Below are 18,338 nucleotides of genomic sequence, written 5' to 3'. Positions count from 1 at the left end.
ATGTTACGTGAACATAGGAGTTCTGCCTAATGGTTTTACACTTTCTCTTAAATACATGTATGAGAAAATAAGAAATATATTTATTAATTAGTTAATTTTAAAAAAGGAAATTGATTGTGCAACACAAAGTATTAAAGAAAGAATTAAAGAAATGGTATGCTACACCTCAGTCCAGTACAGCAGAGGGGGACTATAAGACTTGTAACCTTTAAATTTGAACAAATTTTATTCGTTCAGCCTGAAACATTTACTAAAGTGACCCCCCCCCCCCTTCAAAAAAAAGAAAGAAAAAAAAGATTTATTTTTTTTACTCTCCGAAACATCAATTAAGGATATTTTATCTATTTAGTAATGCCAGATGGACTACCTATGTGTTTATAATTCATCTGAGGTTCAAAATAATATATACATATAATGTTAACAGGTTAAGCAAAATACATCAATTCAACGCCTAGGAAAACAAAAACATCAAAACACACATGCTAAACAATGTCATTTAATTTCACACATGTGCAGATATTGAATACTGCAGTTGTTACATTTGAGATTTATGCATTTTTCTTTCAAAAGGCATGTGCTGCAAAGCAGTCAGTCACACACCCTGCTACGGTCCAGGGACGTATTAAAGGAGTAGTTCCGATACATCCCGGTCTTCCTCAGCTCTTCGGTGAATCTTTGTGATTTGGGGTGGAAAGTGCACGGAGAGCTTTCAAAGGTTGGAGGGAGGCGACCATAGTCGGCGGACGTGGTCTTATACATGATGCTTTCGAGCTTTGTTCCCGCTGCAGACATCAGACCTTTTGCTTGTGGAGTAATCACGCAGGTAAAAACTGGGTTTCCAGGACTGGTTGATGTTTTGGCTTCTTCTGCCTGCTGCTCTGGAGTGACAGGCATTGTTGATCTTCTATTAAAAAAGGAGGGAAACAACGATTTAGAAGATTATTTACACATTTACATTAGGTATATATGGACTCACTAATGGTCAATGGAGAGTTGCATATAGCGGGTATTAGTTTTACACGGATTTAAGATTATATATATTTCAGTGATTACAATTAAATTATTTTCGAGCATAGAGCGGTCCAGCGATCTTTGTGATCCATGTCTGTTCATTTCTTTTAACTTCACTATCTGTCTAGCGCTAAATTTCGCACCACTTGATTTTTTATTTCTTGACTGAAGCGTTTTTGTTTCCAAACTACGATGTGATTCATATAATTACCTTAAATTCATGAACTCAACAAAATACACCGACTGGTCACGGGTTGAAGACAGAGAAACATGTGGTTACCATGGCAATGACGAGCCAGGCGCTTGACCTCACATAATCTCACGAGACTTTCAAAGAAAACGCGAGAGGACGGGGCTCCGACTTTTGTACTGAAAAAAAAGACTCTCTGTCATCAGCAGCTGGACATAGTTTAAAGAAAAATTACAGCTACTGACAGATATTGGCCCTGGCAAAAAAACAAAACAAAAAAAAAACCTTACCTATATTTCCAAACTTTGGTTAAAATCTACCTTAAACATTTAATAGTATCCCCCAGCTCGCTATACTAATAATTAACATTCAAATATGAGCACTATTTTCCATCAGGTACCTTAAACACAGCACCACCTTACTTCTCTCTTCAAACATCTCCCTGAACTCATACAAGAGTCTCATATGTCAGATGTAATGCTGCTAACTGCCTCCTCTCAGACATGCTCTGGACAGTCTCACAAGCAAACACTAATCAGAGTAAACCAAGTTATAACACAACATAAAGAGGCCTGATTAGAAGACTGAGAAGAAGAAAAATACAGATTAGATGTGAAAAGCAGGGGTTTTTTTGGGTTTTTTTGCTTTGCTGTCAGAGATAAAAATCAGGCAGTCTGGTAGACAAATAAAGGAAGACATAAAAAACAACAATAAGAAGAAACCAAAAGAAACCACAGTGTGTGGTCACTGTTTGATAGTGCATGATCTTAAGTGCAAAATGATCATTGGAGAAAGAGTGACGGTATGTGTTGCTCACCAAAATATAGAACATACCACAACCCATGGGGCACTAAATAACCATAGACACATACCACGCACCAAAGACACACATGCATGCATGTGGTAGAAGACAGAGACATGAAACTCAACTAATCGTCACTTTAAATATGTGGGAGGGCTGTGACAAAGCAAGGACTTGAATGGTGACTGACCATTTTCTGCATACAGTTTTTGGGTCCCAATGATCAGTGAATCAGGTCATTTAGATAATACTCTAAAATAACTCCTGATGGGCTAAACTTGCCTTCAGGTGGCATACAAGGCTGTATACTGTGGCGTATAAATGCCACGTAGCAGTCTAAATGTTGCTCTTGTGTAAGTTCACATATTTGGACCAATGGCTGTACATAAACATACATATATACAATCTGTGGTTTCGAGAAATTTGTATTGGATCTACTTCTAGTAAAACTCGTCAGATTCGTATTTTTCCACTGCGCGTAAAGGCACCATTCACTGCGTCATCACCACGTGAAAACTGGTTACGTAGAATTACTGCGACTGCTCTTCTCAAACAGCAACGGCGTTGATCTCAGACGTAAATCTGGGGTCCTGTTGTTGAGGCTAGTTGGCAGCCGGCTGTGTCTCTGCGGGAGGATGGACAGTGAAATCCAACGGGATGGGAGAGTCCTGGATCTCACCGATGATGCCTGGAGGGAAGACAGGCTGCCGTACGAAGACGTCACCATTCCTTTGGTAAATGTTAATGCTAAGGTTAACGTCAACAAGGACCAACGATTACAGAAATGTTTTTGCAGGATGTTCCCGAGCAGTGCAGTTCACGAGAGGACACTCCATAATATCTAGCTTTTTACTTAATGCCAGTGACTTAGATTAGATTAGATGGCGCTTTATTAATCCCTCGGGTGGGTTATACTTCTCTTTCCTGTTCTGGGTTTACAGAAGATGACATGCGCATGCTTACCTGCTTTCTCAAAAACTATGTACTCTCATTAGATACACCTTCCCAGGGTTAAAACCTTCAGAACGTCTTTGATTCTTCATAGCAAAGATTCAACAAGATGCTGGAGACATTTCTGAGATGTTGAATCATGTTCAGCATCACACAGTTGCTGTTGATTTGGCCGTCCATGATCCAAATCTCCTACTCGTACTACATCCCAAAGGTGGTCATTTGAGTGCCGTGAACACATCATGTACAAGAAACAAGTTTAATAATTTGATCTTTGCAACGTCGAGTGTTATCCTGCTAAAACAAGCTATCAGCACATGGTTGCACTGTGATCTTAAAGGGATGGGCGTGGTCAACAGTAATACTCAGGAAGTTAGGCTGCAGCATTAAATGATGCTCATTTGGTATTAAGAGGTCCAAAGTGTGCCAAGAACAGATCTCCCACACCACTGCAGCACCAGCAGCCTGAACATTGATACAAGGCAGGATGGACCCATGCGCTCATGTTGTTCATGCCAAATTCAGACCCTACCACAGGGGTGGGGAACTCCAGGCTTCGAGGGCCGGTGTCCCTGCAGGTTTTAGATGTGCCCTTGATCCAACACAGCTGATTCAAATGGCTAAATCACCTCCTCAACATGTCTTGAAGTTCTCCAGAGGCCTGGTAATGAACTACTCATTTGATACAGGTGTGTTGACCCAGGGTGAGATCTAAAACCTGCAGGACACCGGCCCTCGAGGCCTGGAGTTCGACACCCCTGGCCTACCATATGAATGTTCCAGGTGAAATTGGGACTCATCAAAGCAGGCAACATTTTTCCAGTCTTCTGTTGTCAAAGTTTCATGAGCCTGTGTGAATTGCAGCTTCAGTTTCCTGTTCTCAGTTGACCGGAGCAGCACCCGGTGTGGTCTTCTGCCGTCGTAGTCCATCTGCTTCGTGGTGTGTTGTGCGTTCAAAGTTAGAGCAGGGCGATATGACCAAAAATATTTATCACGATATACATTTGAAAATTTGCAATAATTTGCTTATGAGAGCATGAGGGTGGGAATGGATGTTTGTATCTGTGTGTGCCTGTATGTCTGTGTCTATATGTCAGGTTGGGTATCAGACGCCACCTCTCTGGGGACATCTCAGGCCCTCCAAGGTTTGGAGGCCTATCTCCCCCCCACCACTCCCCCTGCCAGTGGCAGACGCCCTCAGACATCGGTGCGTTGGTGGTTCTTTGTGTCCGGGGATGGGCGTCCAGGTACCCACCAGCTCAGTCCTTGGTGGCTGCTTATCGGGGCCTGGAGCCTGGGGCTCGCTCGGGCCACTTCGGGGGTGGGGTGCTCTCGGCCTGGGGCTCGGTCACTCTGGCACAGCTGGCTGCCGGCAACCCCCCCTGGCTTCTGCTCCGCGGCTGCTGAGTGACCCCTCATCTGGGACTCTCCTCAGCTCTTTCTGGGACAGTGGCGCGGCTGCCCCTCTGTTGGTCTTCCTTGGTCTCTTGTGCTCTGAGGGCCTCTGGATGTCTGGAGTTTTGATCTCCTCCATACCTGCTTCATGCCCTGGAGGACGGGGCTGTGGCCCCCCCACACCCTCTAGCAGATCATTACATGAAGGAACCTTTTAAATACAAGCGCGCTCATGCTCACAGGTGTACACACAGGTGATCACACACACAAACTACACCCTTTTTGGCTCCTACCTCAAAGCACACTGTGCGCTGTCGAGCCTACCTGCTGCACAATAATGTTTAATATTAAGTATTTAGTGTTATATTCCCATAGATCATCGTGATGTTGTTTATTATATTGCTCTTTTTGTTTTCATCTGCTTGTTTTCTTTTTTCTTTCTCAACAGGTGATCCAGGTGATTGATATATGTATTTTTTGAATGCTTATTTTGTTGGTTTTTGTTTTTTGCCCTTTATCCCCGTCCCTCTTCCCCACTCTTTTTCTTTCCCTCTTTCTTTCTCCATTTTCTTTTCCCCAGTCAAGCCTGTCCCGTATTTAGCAAGTGAAAATAAAATAAACAATTAAAGGTGAATCAAATAGACCATAAAAAAAAAGAAAATTTGCGATAACGATATAACTGACGATATAATTGACACGAGACAAAATACTTTACAACTCCACAACTTTATTCGTGCAAAAAAAAAAAACATCAATGTATTTTCACTTAAACAAGCAGCTGTTTTTTATCTGCATTAAAGTTATATACAAATTTAACAGTGCAAATGCAAATTCCTCACTGACAGTTTAACCAAAAGGCATTTCCAGTGGAAACTGCCCGACATATCCTCAGCATAACCATGTATAATATCCACAAAACTTAAAGAGGTTATACACACACAATACTGTAATATTATGTTGAAGCACAGTACGTATCACTCCGCGAGGCATCTGCCTACGATAGCCGTAATGCTCATCAAGCGGTGCGGCTTCGTAGCTTAGCAAAGTCATACTGGAACATTTGACAGATTTTCGAGCTCCGTGTAGCACATAAAATCGTTTCGAGGTCAGTAAACACAACCAGAGTTCATACATAAGGCGCACGGGATTATAAGGGGCACTGTCTATTTTCAGAAAAATCAAAGGATTGATTTTAAGTGTGCCGTATTTTCCAAAAAACACAGTAATAACGACGGCCCGCTAGCATGCGCTACCGAAAATAGTGCTTTGTTGTGTATCTGACGGACGAAAGCTAAACCAGTTCCACACCACTGAAGCTGCAGCATTTTTACAAACCAGTTCTGGTTCATCTGTTTCATTCAACGATCCGCTTTCGCCCTTCTCGTTCTCTGTTGCCGCCATGCTTTTTCCGCCATTTGCGTATGAAAACAAAGGCACTGCGCTTGCGCGTTTTACCCATATTCTATCGCGATATTTCATTTTCTTATCGTTGCCCGACATTATACCGGTGTTACTGTGAACGGTATGATATAGCCCAGCCCTATTCAAAGCTCTGCGTACTTGGATTGTCTTCGCCTTCCGATCAGCTTGAAGCAGTCTGCACGTTCTCCTCTGATCTCTAACATCAACGACACATTTTCACCCATTTTTATTTTACCTTAAACAGAAGTTACGGTTTTGTGGGAAAATCCCAGCAGATCACCAGTTTCTGCTGCTCAGTTTGGACTTCAGCCAGTTGTCTTGATACAGTCTTTGAGTTGCTGCCATGTGATTTGCTGATTAGATATTTACGTTAATTAGCAGTTAAACGGGTGTACCTAATGAAGTGGCTGGTGAGTGTATCGATCATGCTGTTTTGGTTTAAGCTCAGTATTTTCTCCCATCAAATATTCTTGAAATCATCACAGCGTTGATCAAAGTGTCCTTTTCTTTCTTTTTTTAATTCCATCTTCTTGTTTCTGGTTTGTTGCAGAGTGAGTTGCCTGAGGCTGAGCAGGACAACGGGGGATCGACAGAGTCTGTGAAAGAGCAAGAGATGAAGTGGACAGACCTCGCCCTGCAGAGCCTGCATGAGAACACACCGAGCACCGGAAGCTGAAAGACTAACACAGAATCGAACTGTACAAATAAAAAGCACAGACGTGGTCTGCACTGTGTCAGTTTTGATACACAAATGTGCCGTTTCTTCTCGGCGCGTTGGCATTTTACTTGGTGGTGAACTATCCATCACTCTTATTGTAAAACATAAAAACATTGTTTCTACTTTATGAAACTGTGATAAATTTGAGCAAATAGAGTCCTCCTGTTTGTGTGTGCATTTATTAAACCACAGCTCTTATTTCTGCAGCGTTATAACGAGGAACTCTGGCTTTGAACAGATCTAACCTCCTGAGTTTGTAACAAAATCATCTCACCTTTACCCATGCAGTAATACCATAGTTATCTTGCAGGTAGTCTGGCCACTAGATGTCGCTGTACTATAAAAGCAGCCACATTATTGGGGAAAAAAGGATTGCTCTTATGCTTAAACATGCTTAAAACACATCAATTCAACTTTGAGTTTTCTGCTACAGCTGTGTGTAACACCAGAGTCTGTGCTCGTTACGTTCATACCAGTAGTACTACATAACCCTAATGTCACTGTTGCTAATATACAGTGTGTTATTTTACTATGCTTTATAATTTTCATCTTCTGCCTGGGTAGTATCTAGCTAGGGCATCTGCGTATTTCGTACCGGCTGTCTCTTCCTTCTGCTTTAGACCATTGGCAGCATAATAGCCTGTTAATGACCAGAAATGGCTCTCTGCTCTGAGCGTCCATCATCACTGTGTCTGTGCTGCTTCTGTCGTCAGCTTGCGAATCTGGTCACGGGGTCCCTTCCCCAGCAGCGCCGATGGGTGCCGGTACGAGCCTCCCAGGCGATCCCAGAGTGTGAAGTATTGTCCGTAATTGTAGTTGAAGTACAGGTGATGATCAACATGGTGAGCGGCACCGTTAATCAGAAATATCAGCGGGCCTGGAAGGCGGTAGTCTCCATCGTGGATGGAAATGGTCCAGATGTTGACGAAGACAAAGAGGGAGAGGTAAACCACCTGCAATGTAAAATAACTCGTGTCAGCTGAAGCATTTCACAGTTTGAAGACAACGGTGCACTTTCTCAATTTCAGTTTATCAAAATACACTTTGTCCAGTCACTTAGAAGTTTTACTGCAGTTTAATAGCAGTAACTTAATGCAGCCCTGATTTACAGCAGGGTTGTCCAACTCCAGGCCTCGAGGGCCGGTGTCCTGCAGGTTTAAGATCTCACGCTGGGTCAACACACCTGAATCACATGATTAGTTTTAATACCAGGCCTCTGGAGAGCTTCAAAACATGTTGAGGTCATTTATCCATTAAAATCAGCTGTGTTGGATTAAGGACACATCTAAACCGTGCAGGACACCGGCCCTCGAGGCCTGGAGTTCCCCCACCCCTGGTTTACAGTGTGGTCCTCCTTTGACCTCAGATCGGGCATGTCAGTATTTCCTAGCAACAGAAGATGATCTGCACCTTGTGGAGAGGGAAGATGAAAGGGTAGAGGTGGTACGGTAAGCTCTGCAGGAAGCCATCGAGTGGGTGGAAGGCATGGCTGGCAAACGGTGTTGGTATCTTGAAGGTATGGTGCTGCTTATGTAAGTGCTGAGGGGGAGAAACACAAATGGTGTCAAGTTTGAGATTTTCTTTTAGTGAGAAGATACACAAGACAAACAAGGAAGTCAAAGCTGTGGAGTTAAAATAACTATAAGAGGAAAAGTATATTCTACATGTTTCCTTCAGCTGCTCAGTGTTTTACTATGTGCTAAATCGAGCCTGTAACCTGTTTGGTACAAACAACCGTGAGCATAAAAGTGCTGAAAAGCCCAAAAGGTCATGCAATCATTGTTTCATGGGTTCATCGGTACAGGTGGACCCTTTTATTATAGGAAGCCACCCACTGACAAAGGTAACTGACTGCCTGGGGCAAGTGTAGGTTGGCAGTACAGATGCTGAAGCTCACCTTGTAAATGTTCTGATGGTGCATGGCGCGGTGAATCCAGTATATACACATGTCAGTAAAGAACAGGAAACCAGCGATGCTTACGAACAGTCCTGACCAGCCTGGAACAGAGACATACACGAGTTTTCATTTTTGCAGACTCTTTGTGGGTTGGTTAGTTTCAGTGAGTTAATCACACGCAGCCTTAAAGTGGGCACGCTCATTTCCAGCCGCTCATTCACTTTATACTTGTCCTTAGTGCAGCCACTCGCCTCTCCCTCTCCCTGAAAAAAGTACTTTAAATCTCATCCCTTCACTTTAAGACAACTGTCTTTTGATTGGCTGCCCCTCAGAAGCACACGATTATGCTAAACACAGCTGTGCAGCTGAGATGACCATACGAGGGATATCTACTCACTTTGACAGAATTCAGAACCAATCTAATGGGAAACTGTCTGAGGCGCAGCATTTAGCATTTTGGGACACCTTTAAATGTCTTCTCCTCAGTATTTGAGCCTTTAGCCATGTTTACTATAAGAATTTTAACAGTACATTCATTAAACACAGTAAGCTCACTTTGAGAATTTCATTTTTAGTTTTACGTTAACGTGAATCCTGTGCTATAATATCTAAATAACCGTTTTCTCACCCAGGGAGTTTTCACTGATGCTGTCATAAAGTTTGCTGTGTCCTCTGACTTCCCAGAAGAAAAGCACTACGGTGGGAAAACTCATCCAGAAGATGGAGACTGTTCCCAACTGGATCTCCTTTCTTACTTGATGCTGTTAGTGAAGCAAATACACAAAGTTGGGGTTTAGGAAAACCTTGCTTTGGAAATGGTACCAAAGCTGGCTATCCATTCACTGGCCTACCTCAATAAACTGCGGATGCTTCATGAGTACATGGTCAAACACATAGTAGAAATTAAGAGCACCAAAAACCAGGTAAACCAGCAGAGCTCCCAAGTTGGTTACCAGCCACAGGCTGATCATCTGGCGCACAGCCCAGCTCTCGGGCCATGAGACCGGGTAAATGTAAGGAGTGAAGAGGTAACAGTCAGCTATGTCCAGCACATGATCCATGGCAGCCTGTGAAGACACTAAGTGATGTCCCGTAGCGCTCTTAGCATACGTGAGAGAAAACAAACCAATCACAGCCCACTTTGCTAAAATTAGGTCGAGTGGAAACGTTATTATGTTTTAGTGAGAACTGAATAGCCTAAGCTCTGTGGTGTATACGGCACACAGGTCTGCTTTAGCCAGAGCTTTGAAACTGGATAATCTGTATTATTGCTACTCTGTCACATTTCACATTTAAGTGCATGAAATACTGCAAAAGGAGCAACAATAATAAGACAGTGAAATATAAGTTTGTGCTGGTACAAAATCCAACACTGCCCCTGCGAGGCCGATGCATAAAACACTCAGCTGTTCACTTTTAAATCTTATATTTAAACTTTTTAGTTACCTACCTACTCCCTGCATTACTACAGAAGTGTTCTCAAGCTTGTTTCTATAGTAATCGAAAAGCTGTTCTGGATCTGTTTGGTTCAACATGAATCATAAGCATTTCTGACACCTACTCACCGTCTTCACTCAGTGATTCCCCCCCCCCCCCCCACACACACACGTCTGCTGGAGAGTCAGTGTGGAAACGTGGGGTTTCAGGCTGTGCAGCTCTAGAAACGTCTCAGCTTGCGTTTATATTCTTAGTAACGACAAATATATAATTAACAGTAACTGAAAACAAACAGTTATTTAGTGCACCTACTGCAGCTTCATCTCAGTGGTCAGTTTAAGAAAATCCACCTCAACTTTCCAGGTTTTATTTCATTACTATTTAAAAATTATTATTAGTGAAGCGTTTATTGCCGAATTCATCATTTCTGCTGCACTGACCTGCTTGAGGACGGGGCCTGTCACCGGATTAGAAAGAACCTTCCTAGAAAGTTGATGAGTGCTCACTCCTCCTCTCACAGTCTGTCCAATAGCAGATCATCCAGAACAGAGAACACGTGGCCCCATACGGAAAGCTGCACACGCTGCTGACATGGGTTTACCGTGTAATAGGCCGGCGTCTCCACAAACTGCAAGAGAAGCTCCGGTTTTCTTTCTCTTTTTTTTTTGCGAGCTAGTTGATACCGTGTGCTCAGTGGATCCAAGAAGACACAGACATGCTTGTCCAGGTGGAACAAGATCCCAGCATGCTCAGCAAATAACACAGAGCTCAGCGGCAGGAGCACTCTGCAGCTGACACCATTTTCTCATAATATCTGTGCTCACTGAATGAAATATTATTTCTACACAGTTGTGAAAATCTGAAAGTGCATTGCAGCAACTCAGCTGCATTATCTCAGTTTTAATGCAAAATAAAATCCCTTGCAATGGTCAGCATGTCATTTTTGCGTGTGTGTAGTGGATGTACCCTGTCCCATGCTGGGCTTGGAAGGATCAAATATAGCAGCTCAACTGTCTGCCCTGTACACACACACACACACACACATCCACAATTAAGAGAAGCGAGTCTTGCTGGGAGCATGCCTAACACTTTGTGACCATAGAATATCCCATCAGTGTAAAGTATAGTCTGTCAGCATTACTGACCTTTCACATAAACACACATCTTGGTGGACAGAACATGCAGACTGTCACTGAGTGTGAAATTTAAGACAGCGTAATCACTTCTCAGAATGAGCAGAGCAACACTTGCAAAGAGGCTCTGACCAGGACAGGGGATGTTGTTATGCCTCTTCCACACTTTTCTCTCCTATAACTGCTCGTTAACGTGTGTCCATCACATTAAGTCAGGCATTCTAGTCAAAATAGAGCACGTAAGGCCACCTGTGCCATTTGAATTTGGGTTGTTGGTATCTGCCTTTAAATATTTTAACACCAGTTACTTGCACTTGCAGCTGAGTTGTTTCATATTATGCATTCTTGTCAACCAGTAGATACACGTGTAACTGTCTCCCTCTAGCGCTCCCTGACTGAAACAGCACCTTCTGCGCACTGGGAGTAATGGACAGTTTTCACATCCAGGGTCCAAAATTAATCATGAACAAAAACAGGAACTACTGCATATTTATCCAAGCAGTGTATTCATAAAGGGTGTATGACAGGTTATTTACATATAAGGTGGAGCTTTTTTCTTCTCTCTTTTTTTTACTTTGTGTCACATATGCTGTTGAAATGCTGGCTTTTCATAAAAACATGGCTAAAATTTCAAATAATGAAATTTTCTACTGTTGGCTCTATATGACGTTTCAGTGAGGGAATGGCCTTGTTTTGATGACATGACTATCTTGATGGCGTGATCTCAGTCACACATCTGTGGCTAGGAGAACAAAAATCCCTAAAAGTAGCTGTTCAAAACTTCTGCTTGTAAGAAGCAGCCAAACAGAGGCGGAGCTAGAACAGCTTGTTTCAGACAGTGGCTGCACTGACATTTTTAAACCGTAAATAATGCAAAGTTGCTTTAACAAAATCAAAAATATATATTTAGGACATGATGTGATTTAACCTTTACTGATAGGAAATGTAACTACGTCACACATCTTACGGTTTTGAGATGTTCAAATAGGCTGAACCTTAACAGGACTTCTGTTTCAGGCCAATCAGTGTTTGCTTTTTCTAAGGTGTATTTATTATATTCACGGTTCCACAGTGGGCACAACAGCAGTATTTACAGTGTTTAAGAAAAGAAAACCATTCATTTTATAACCATTCTGATAATATTAATGTCCTAGCAATATTTTCAGCTAGTATATATTTTGTTCCCAAAATATTATTTTTAAAGCTCTAATAATATTGTTTAAAAACTTTAAAAAAAAAAAAATTTAGTCATAAGTAAAATTTGTACACAATTGTTATCCTCCCATAAAATTCCTAACATGTTTTTCAGTGGCAGTATTTCATTTAAGGGTTAACAAAACATGTATGACCCAGCATGGCGTAGTCTTGGGGTCCTGAGAGAGAGAAAGACGTCATTCATCCTCACAATCACACAGTGACCAGTTTAGAGTCACCAGTTAAACCAACAAACCTGTGTTTGGACTTTGCTGCTAATCACTGCACCAACATGTAACACTGCATCCCAGACAGAAGCATTAAATTTGGTCCAAGTCCTATAAAGTGTCAAGGTTTAATTCTTGGGAGTACACGATATGCTGTAAGTATCTGTCTGTCTCTGTCCCCAGAGACATTTTGGTCTGATGACTCTAAATGAAAAGTTGTGCAGGCACAGAAGGTTGTGTGAACATAGCTGGGACTCCACTAGAGTCCAAGAAAACAAATAGAAACGGGGGGAAAGCACAGTAGTTCCCCTCTCTGTTTTCACCAATGTTTTTGGATAATCAGCTCAGGTAATTGAGTTGTTTAAAGTGTCTTCTTCTTCTTGATTTGTAGGGTCCATAGGTCTGTGTTAGCAGACCGGAGTGCTCTGCCACCTCTCCAACCCTCCACAACCTTGAATTGGATAAACGATAGAAAATGGATGGACTGAATCTAATTGCAGTATTATTATATTACGACTGATTTTTCCCCTCATAATTGCCATTTTCAGCTGCTTCACTAAGAAGAGTAGCGCTCATCTCTAAAGCTCGTTTCGCTCGTCGCTCCCTGAGGTTTACATCGGCTGACACACACTTTCTAGAAACTACATGTTAAGGGAGAAACACTCCAGTGACGGTGTCGAGTGCAGAGTGAATGATGCTGCCTTCACGCTCCCGTCATGGAAAACCTAAGTATTGTAAATACAGATCGTCTTTATAGACAAATAGACATAAAAACTAAGCAACCAAGTGCGAAACATCCAGGATATTACGGTAGCCGAGATTAATTTTGTTCTGTTCTATTGTACTCACACATACCGACAAAACACTTCTTTTAAAGCTCGCCTATTCTGTTTGATTCTTTATTGTTGCGCACTGATGTTTCCCCACTGATATTTTATGCGTAGTGCGATTTTGGTGTTTCATTTCTTGTAAGACTACTATTATTAAATATATATATATATATTGTGTGTAAATGCACAACACTTTTCTCTGTCCTCTGTGGGGAGACGCGACGTCGCACGTGCCATATGCACACGGCTCGCTGCTGAATCCGGTATTTCCGATAGCACACGGTACGTGAACGCAGCATATTACAATAGCCTGTTTGCTTTGGTTTGCTCACGAGCGGCCGAGTGCAGCTCGGCACTGACGGCAGACAGACGCCAGCTGGTTTGCACCGTGTGCACAGCGCCAGAAACACCCCGTGTTCTCCGCTGCGGTTGTTCAACATCATGATGACTATATTATTTTTTATTATAAAAAAATGAGCAAAACTGAGGAGTCACACGATATATTAAATGTATTTTTTTTAATTGAGCGGTTAGATTTGGATTTAGGATATTTAATGTGGATTTTTACTCCAATGAAATGATCGCACTATCAAAATAATACCGGCATAGAGTGTATTAGTTTCAATTAATCAAGTATGAGGTTAAGTTTGGAATGAAAATACTGAACGGAAATGTTTTCTGTGAAGAATCTTCGCAGATGCTGAAAAGTTTTTTTTGTAATTTTTAATATAATACTGTTGGTATTATATTACCAACAGTATTATCCACCCAACATCCTCTCATATTAGCCCCAAATGGTTGTATCAAGTCACTTCCATCCATATAAAACTAAGACGTCCTGATTGGAGACCCGCACTTCATGTAGCCCATTCTACATGAATCAGTGTTGGTGAGCGTTTGTGAGCGTGTGTTCAGATCTCCGTGTAGCCTGAAGATGTTCTCCTCTGTTTAAATACATGAATTAATTGCATGATTGAATTTCTCCAGGAGTTGACATTCTTATATAATGTTCAGGCAGCAGGCTATAGATCTGGCTATGAGGATCTCTCTGTTCCCGCTGCTGAAAGGTTGGACCATGTCGTGTGCACAAACCTCTTCGTAATCATTAACCACGTGCTTGCCTGTCGCGTGACAGGCGTGTTTTGCACTCGGCTCTGTTGTTCCCAGGACGCTATAAAAGAGCCACTCCTACACCGTTATTCACAACATTCACTCAAGTCCCGAAGAGACGAGAGCAACGCCAGCATCCCTCTGAACGAACGAGCCATCAACTGAGAAATGGACCCCTGCGAGTGCGCCAAGAGTGAGTATTCCTGCCGCTGTTTAACAAGGCTATTTAATGCGCTGCTCGTTACCAGCGGACCACACGAAACTGAACTGTCTTTTTTTATGTTCAGCTGGAACCTGCAACTGCGGAGGATCCTGCACGTGCACAAAGTGCTCATGCAAGAGCTGCAAGAAGAGTAAGTCTAACACCTCACAGCACAGCAAACAGTAATCTGTCGACCTGTTAACGTTACGCTCCTGTTTATCTTCCCAAGTAACATGCATAGTGTGAAGATTGTTTCTTATAGTCATGCGCCATTTCTTCAAAATTGCGCATTTGATTGCATTAAAAAAAATTAAAGCTCTAATTGCTTTAATGACATCAGTAGTTTTCTTTTTGTGTTCTGTCACTAATGTCTGTCATTGCAGGCTGCTGCGACTGCTGCCCATCCGGCTGCAGCAAATGCGCCTCTGGCTGCGTGTGCAAAGGGAAGACATGCGACACCAGCTGCTGCCAGTGAGCAGTCTGCAGCATCAGCTCTCTGCTGAAATTATGGAGTCATTTATTTGCCACTAATCATAAATTTGCACATGTCCACGAAATGATGACTAATGATTTTGTACTTGTCTCTGGGTGTTTGAAATAAACATGTTTATTGACGCTATGACCTGTCTGGTGTATTAATTCAGCTGATGTCAGTGCATCATTTAACTTGGGTCACGCTCTGTGGTACTTTGTGTAATGCTGAAATCTTCATCTTGGAATAAGGACTAGAGTTAAATTGACTCAGGATTGCTACTAAACTGCGTGGCCCACTTGAAAGGCTCTTGCAGGGATGCAAAGAAACTGTTCTCAAATCTAAAGTTGGAAATCCAAATGCATTAGATGGCGTGTTGGACTAGATCAGAGTGCAGTATTAGCATTTGGAAAACGGAAGTTCAGTAACTTGAACTGAAATGGGGCTGCTATTAAATTAGTCCAGCAGAACTGTTACACGTGGCTGTGAGCCAGCAGACTGAAAATGTCTGACATGTTTAACCAGAAATGGAATTTAAACTTTGAAGCATGTTTGCCTAGTTGAATCAGAGGGGGTCCAAATACATAACCTGTTTGCAGTCTCTTGATCCTGTCTTTCCCCTCACCTCCAATCATGGCCTGTTAAAAGTGCTGGCTCAAAGAGGATCCTCTTCTGCTGTTACTGTAGACCAGGGGTGCCCAATCCCAGTCCTCGAGAGCTACCGTCCTGCAGCTTTTAGATGGATCCTTGTTCCGACACACCTGAATCAAATGAATGGCTTGTTATCAGGCATTTGCCAAACTTGATGGCATGCTGAAGAGGCAATCAAACCATTTGATTCAGCTGTGTTGGAGTAGGGATGCATCTAAAAGCTGCAGGACAGTAGCTCTCGAGGACTGGGATTGGGCACCCCTGCTGTAGACCACGGGTAGACCGGTGTCCTGCAGGTTTTAGATGTGTCCTTGATCCAACACAGCTGACTTAAATGACGACCTCAACGTGATGCCTGGTAATAAACTAAACATTTGATTCAGGTGTGCTGACCCAGGGTGACATCTGAAACCTGCAGGACACCTGCCCTGGAGGTCTGGAGCTCCACACCCCTGTAGTTGCTTGCAATAAAGAGCACTATTGTTGTGAGTTAGTGTTACATACATACAACTTTATTACAGATTAAACGTATTTCTTAGTTTGGGGTTGCAATAAAATGTATTTATTTTGAGCTTCGCGGAACGATCTATGAAGGCGGAACAAATATTCGACACTTGGGTTTCTCGCGGGAACAATATCATCGGTGCACACAGGAATTATTGCGTTGTTTCTATTTTCTGGGCAAGTTTGGCTGTAGTGGTGTTTCTGATCCCGTCCTGGTAGTAAAATACACCCACGCGTGTGAACATGCCGAAGGTGGTTTCCAGGAGCGTCGTGTGCTCGGACACCAGAGACCGGGAGGAGTACGACGACGGAGAGAAGCCCCTCCACGTCTACTACTGCCTGTGCGGCCAGATGGTTCTGGTCCTGGACTGCCAGCTGGAGAAGCTGCCCATGAGACCCCGGGACAAAGCCCGGGTGATCGACGCCGCCAAACACGCTCACAAGTTCTGCAACGTGGAGGAGGACGAAAACACGTACGTCAAGAGAGCCGAGGGTATCGAGAGGCAGTACCGCAAGAAGTGCGGCAAATGCGGCCTGCTGCTCTTCTACCAGCACCAGGAGAAGAACAACCCGGCCACCTTCATCGTGGACGGGGCCGTGGTCAAGTTCGGGCAGGGCTTCGGCAACACCAGCGTCTACAGCCAGAAGCAGCCCGAGGCTCCCAAGAAAGTCCGAGTGATGATGACCAAGCGGACCAAAGACATGGGCAAGTTCAGCTCCGTCACCGTCTCCACTATCGACGAGGAGGAGGAGGAGATCGAGGCCAGGGAGGTGGCGGACTCCTATGCCCAGAATGCCAAAGTGATCGAGAAGCAGCTGGAGAGGAAGGGCATGAGCAAGAGGAGGCTGCAGGAGCTGGCTGAGCTGGAGGCCAAGAAGGCCAAGATGAAGGGCACTCTCATTGATAATCAGTTCAAATAGATGGCTGGGTCTGAGGAGGCGCCTGCTCTGCCTGGGACTCGTTGTACATACAGGACTGATGAGTGTAGCAGTCGTATCATAAGAATGTGATCTGACCTTTAAATTAGTTTGTCACGTTTTGTACATACAGGAAAAGACAAAATAAAGACATTTTTTTGTTGGTATTTTTAAAAAGTGTTTTATGTTGTTGTCGTTATCACCAGCAGAGTGCTTTAACCCTCACAGAAGGCTTCGGCTGTTTGAAAGAGTCAGACCACACGAGGGGGAAAACTTTATTAGTAACAGCTTAATGAACTGATGTGTAGCCTGTAGGTAAAGTTGTCACCATCAGTTTTGAGTTGTGTATAATTCAAACCAAATATTTAATTAAAAATTTAATTTTAAAGCTACAAACACATCAGAACAAACGTCATGAGTTAGTTTTGTTTTTTTTTTATTGTATTATTTTCTTTCACTCATTTTTATTTGAGCCAGTGAAACATTTCAGGTTGGACCTGGTTGAATGTTTCTCAAATTATTTGGCAGCAGGTTAGTAACGTGATTAGGCACAAAAAGAGGTCATTCCAGAGAGACTGAAGATAGAGAAGAGGGTTCACTACTCTCAGACTTGTGTGTTCAGAATGGGTGAAACCATTTAGGAATAACATTGCCAAGAATCTGGGAAAATCTTTGTAGTCAGTCTAGGTCAAATATGATGATTATCCAACTTGTTATCAGTGCATAGTTCAAAAGAAAGCATCTGTGAAGCTGTGGGAGTGTCCAACTCCAGGCCTCGAGGGCCAGTGTCCAGCAGGTTTCAGATGTGTCCTTGATCCAACACAGCTGATTTAAATGGTTAAATGACCTCCTCAGCATGTCTTGAAGCTCTCCAGAGGCCTGGTATTAAAACTAATCATGTGATTCAGGTGTGATGACCCAGGGTGAGATCTAAAACCTGCAGGACACCGGCCCTCGAGGCCTGGAGTTCCCCACCCCTGGATTAGGGCATTCTTCCAACCTCTTCAGGAGAGTTCCTTAAATATCTGATCCCACAGATTAAATGATTGTGTTGCAGCAGTAGGATAAAAAAATAAATAACAAATAGAGTTAAGTTAAAGTTCCACAGGCACATGGGGAAGGCCATAAGCTGTTAGATCTTTATTTATAAAACAGAATAAAAAGAAAATAAATACAAGGTTAAGATAAAGAAAAGTGAGACTGGGCAATAAAGAAGTGCAGACTGCATTCACAAATACAGAAATATAAATATGGAGCAGGTCTGTGGACCTGTC

General features: G+C 42.9%; 5 protein-coding genes across 6 annotated transcripts; 3 read left to right on the top strand and 2 right to left on the bottom strand.

Moving 5' to 3' along the window:
* Nucleotides 1–536: 536 nt before the first annotated feature.
* pierce2 (piercer of microtubule wall 2) lies at nt 537–1,301 on the bottom strand. Of its 2 annotated transcripts, none has more exons than XM_063477396.1 (2): nt 1,223–1,301; nt 537–904 (listed from the first exon to the last, which is right to left on the bottom strand). In XM_063477396.1, the coding sequence occupies exons 1-2, from the start codon at nt 1,231–1,233 to the stop codon at nt 589–591; spliced, it is 327 nt and encodes a 108-aa protein (XP_063333466.1). In that variant the 5' UTR covers nt 1,234–1,301; the 3' UTR covers nt 537–588. The 2 variants fall into 2 exon arrangements, with proteins under 2 accessions (XP_063333466.1, XP_063333467.1); XM_063477397.1 differs by having other exon boundaries at nt 537–901; nt 1,223–1,297.
* A 1,226-nt stretch (nt 1,302–2,527) lies between these two features.
* On the top strand, nt 2,528–6,583 carry anapc13 (anaphase promoting complex subunit 13). Its single transcript, XM_063480194.1, has 2 exons — nt 2,528–2,737; nt 6,322–6,583. The coding sequence occupies exons 1-2, from the start codon at nt 2,639–2,641 to the stop codon at nt 6,445–6,447; spliced, it is 225 nt and encodes a 74-aa protein (XP_063336264.1). The 5' UTR covers nt 2,528–2,638; the 3' UTR covers nt 6,448–6,583.
* Nucleotides 6,584–6,779: 196 nt separating this feature from the next.
* Nucleotides 6,780–10,521, bottom strand: LOC134631649 (lathosterol oxidase-like). Its single transcript, XM_063480193.1, has 6 exons — nt 10,264–10,521; nt 9,238–9,464; nt 9,015–9,147; nt 8,387–8,487; nt 7,900–8,028; nt 6,780–7,442 (listed from the first exon to the last, which is right to left on the bottom strand). The coding sequence occupies exons 2-6, from the start codon at nt 9,445–9,447 to the stop codon at nt 7,173–7,175; spliced, it is 843 nt and encodes a 280-aa protein (XP_063336263.1). The 5' UTR covers nt 9,448–9,464; nt 10,264–10,521; the 3' UTR covers nt 6,780–7,172.
* Nucleotides 10,522–14,380: 3,859 nt separating this feature from the next.
* Nucleotides 14,381–15,138, top strand: mt2 (metallothionein 2). Its single transcript, XM_063477395.1, has 3 exons — nt 14,381–14,510; nt 14,605–14,670; nt 14,903–15,138. The coding sequence occupies exons 1-3, from the start codon at nt 14,486–14,488 to the stop codon at nt 14,992–14,994; spliced, it is 183 nt and encodes a 60-aa protein (XP_063333465.1). The 5' UTR covers nt 14,381–14,485; the 3' UTR covers nt 14,995–15,138.
* A 1,118-nt stretch (nt 15,139–16,256) lies between these two features.
* Nucleotides 16,257–17,388, top strand: steep1 (STING1 ER exit protein 1). Its single transcript, XM_063477394.1, has one exon. The coding sequence runs from the start codon at nt 16,390–16,392 to the stop codon at nt 17,065–17,067; it is 678 nt and encodes a 225-aa protein (XP_063333464.1). The 5' UTR covers nt 16,257–16,389; the 3' UTR covers nt 17,068–17,388.
* The last annotated feature ends 950 nt before the right edge of the window (nt 17,389–18,338 follow it).

Source organism: Pelmatolapia mariae, linkage group LG7 (genome assembly GCF_036321145.2).
Source record: "Pelmatolapia mariae isolate MD_Pm_ZW linkage group LG7, Pm_UMD_F_2, whole genome shotgun sequence".
Lineage (NCBI taxonomy): Eukaryota > Metazoa > Chordata > Actinopteri > Cichliformes > Cichlidae > Pelmatolapia > Pelmatolapia mariae.
This window is presented reverse-complemented; position numbering and strand designations above follow the sequence as displayed.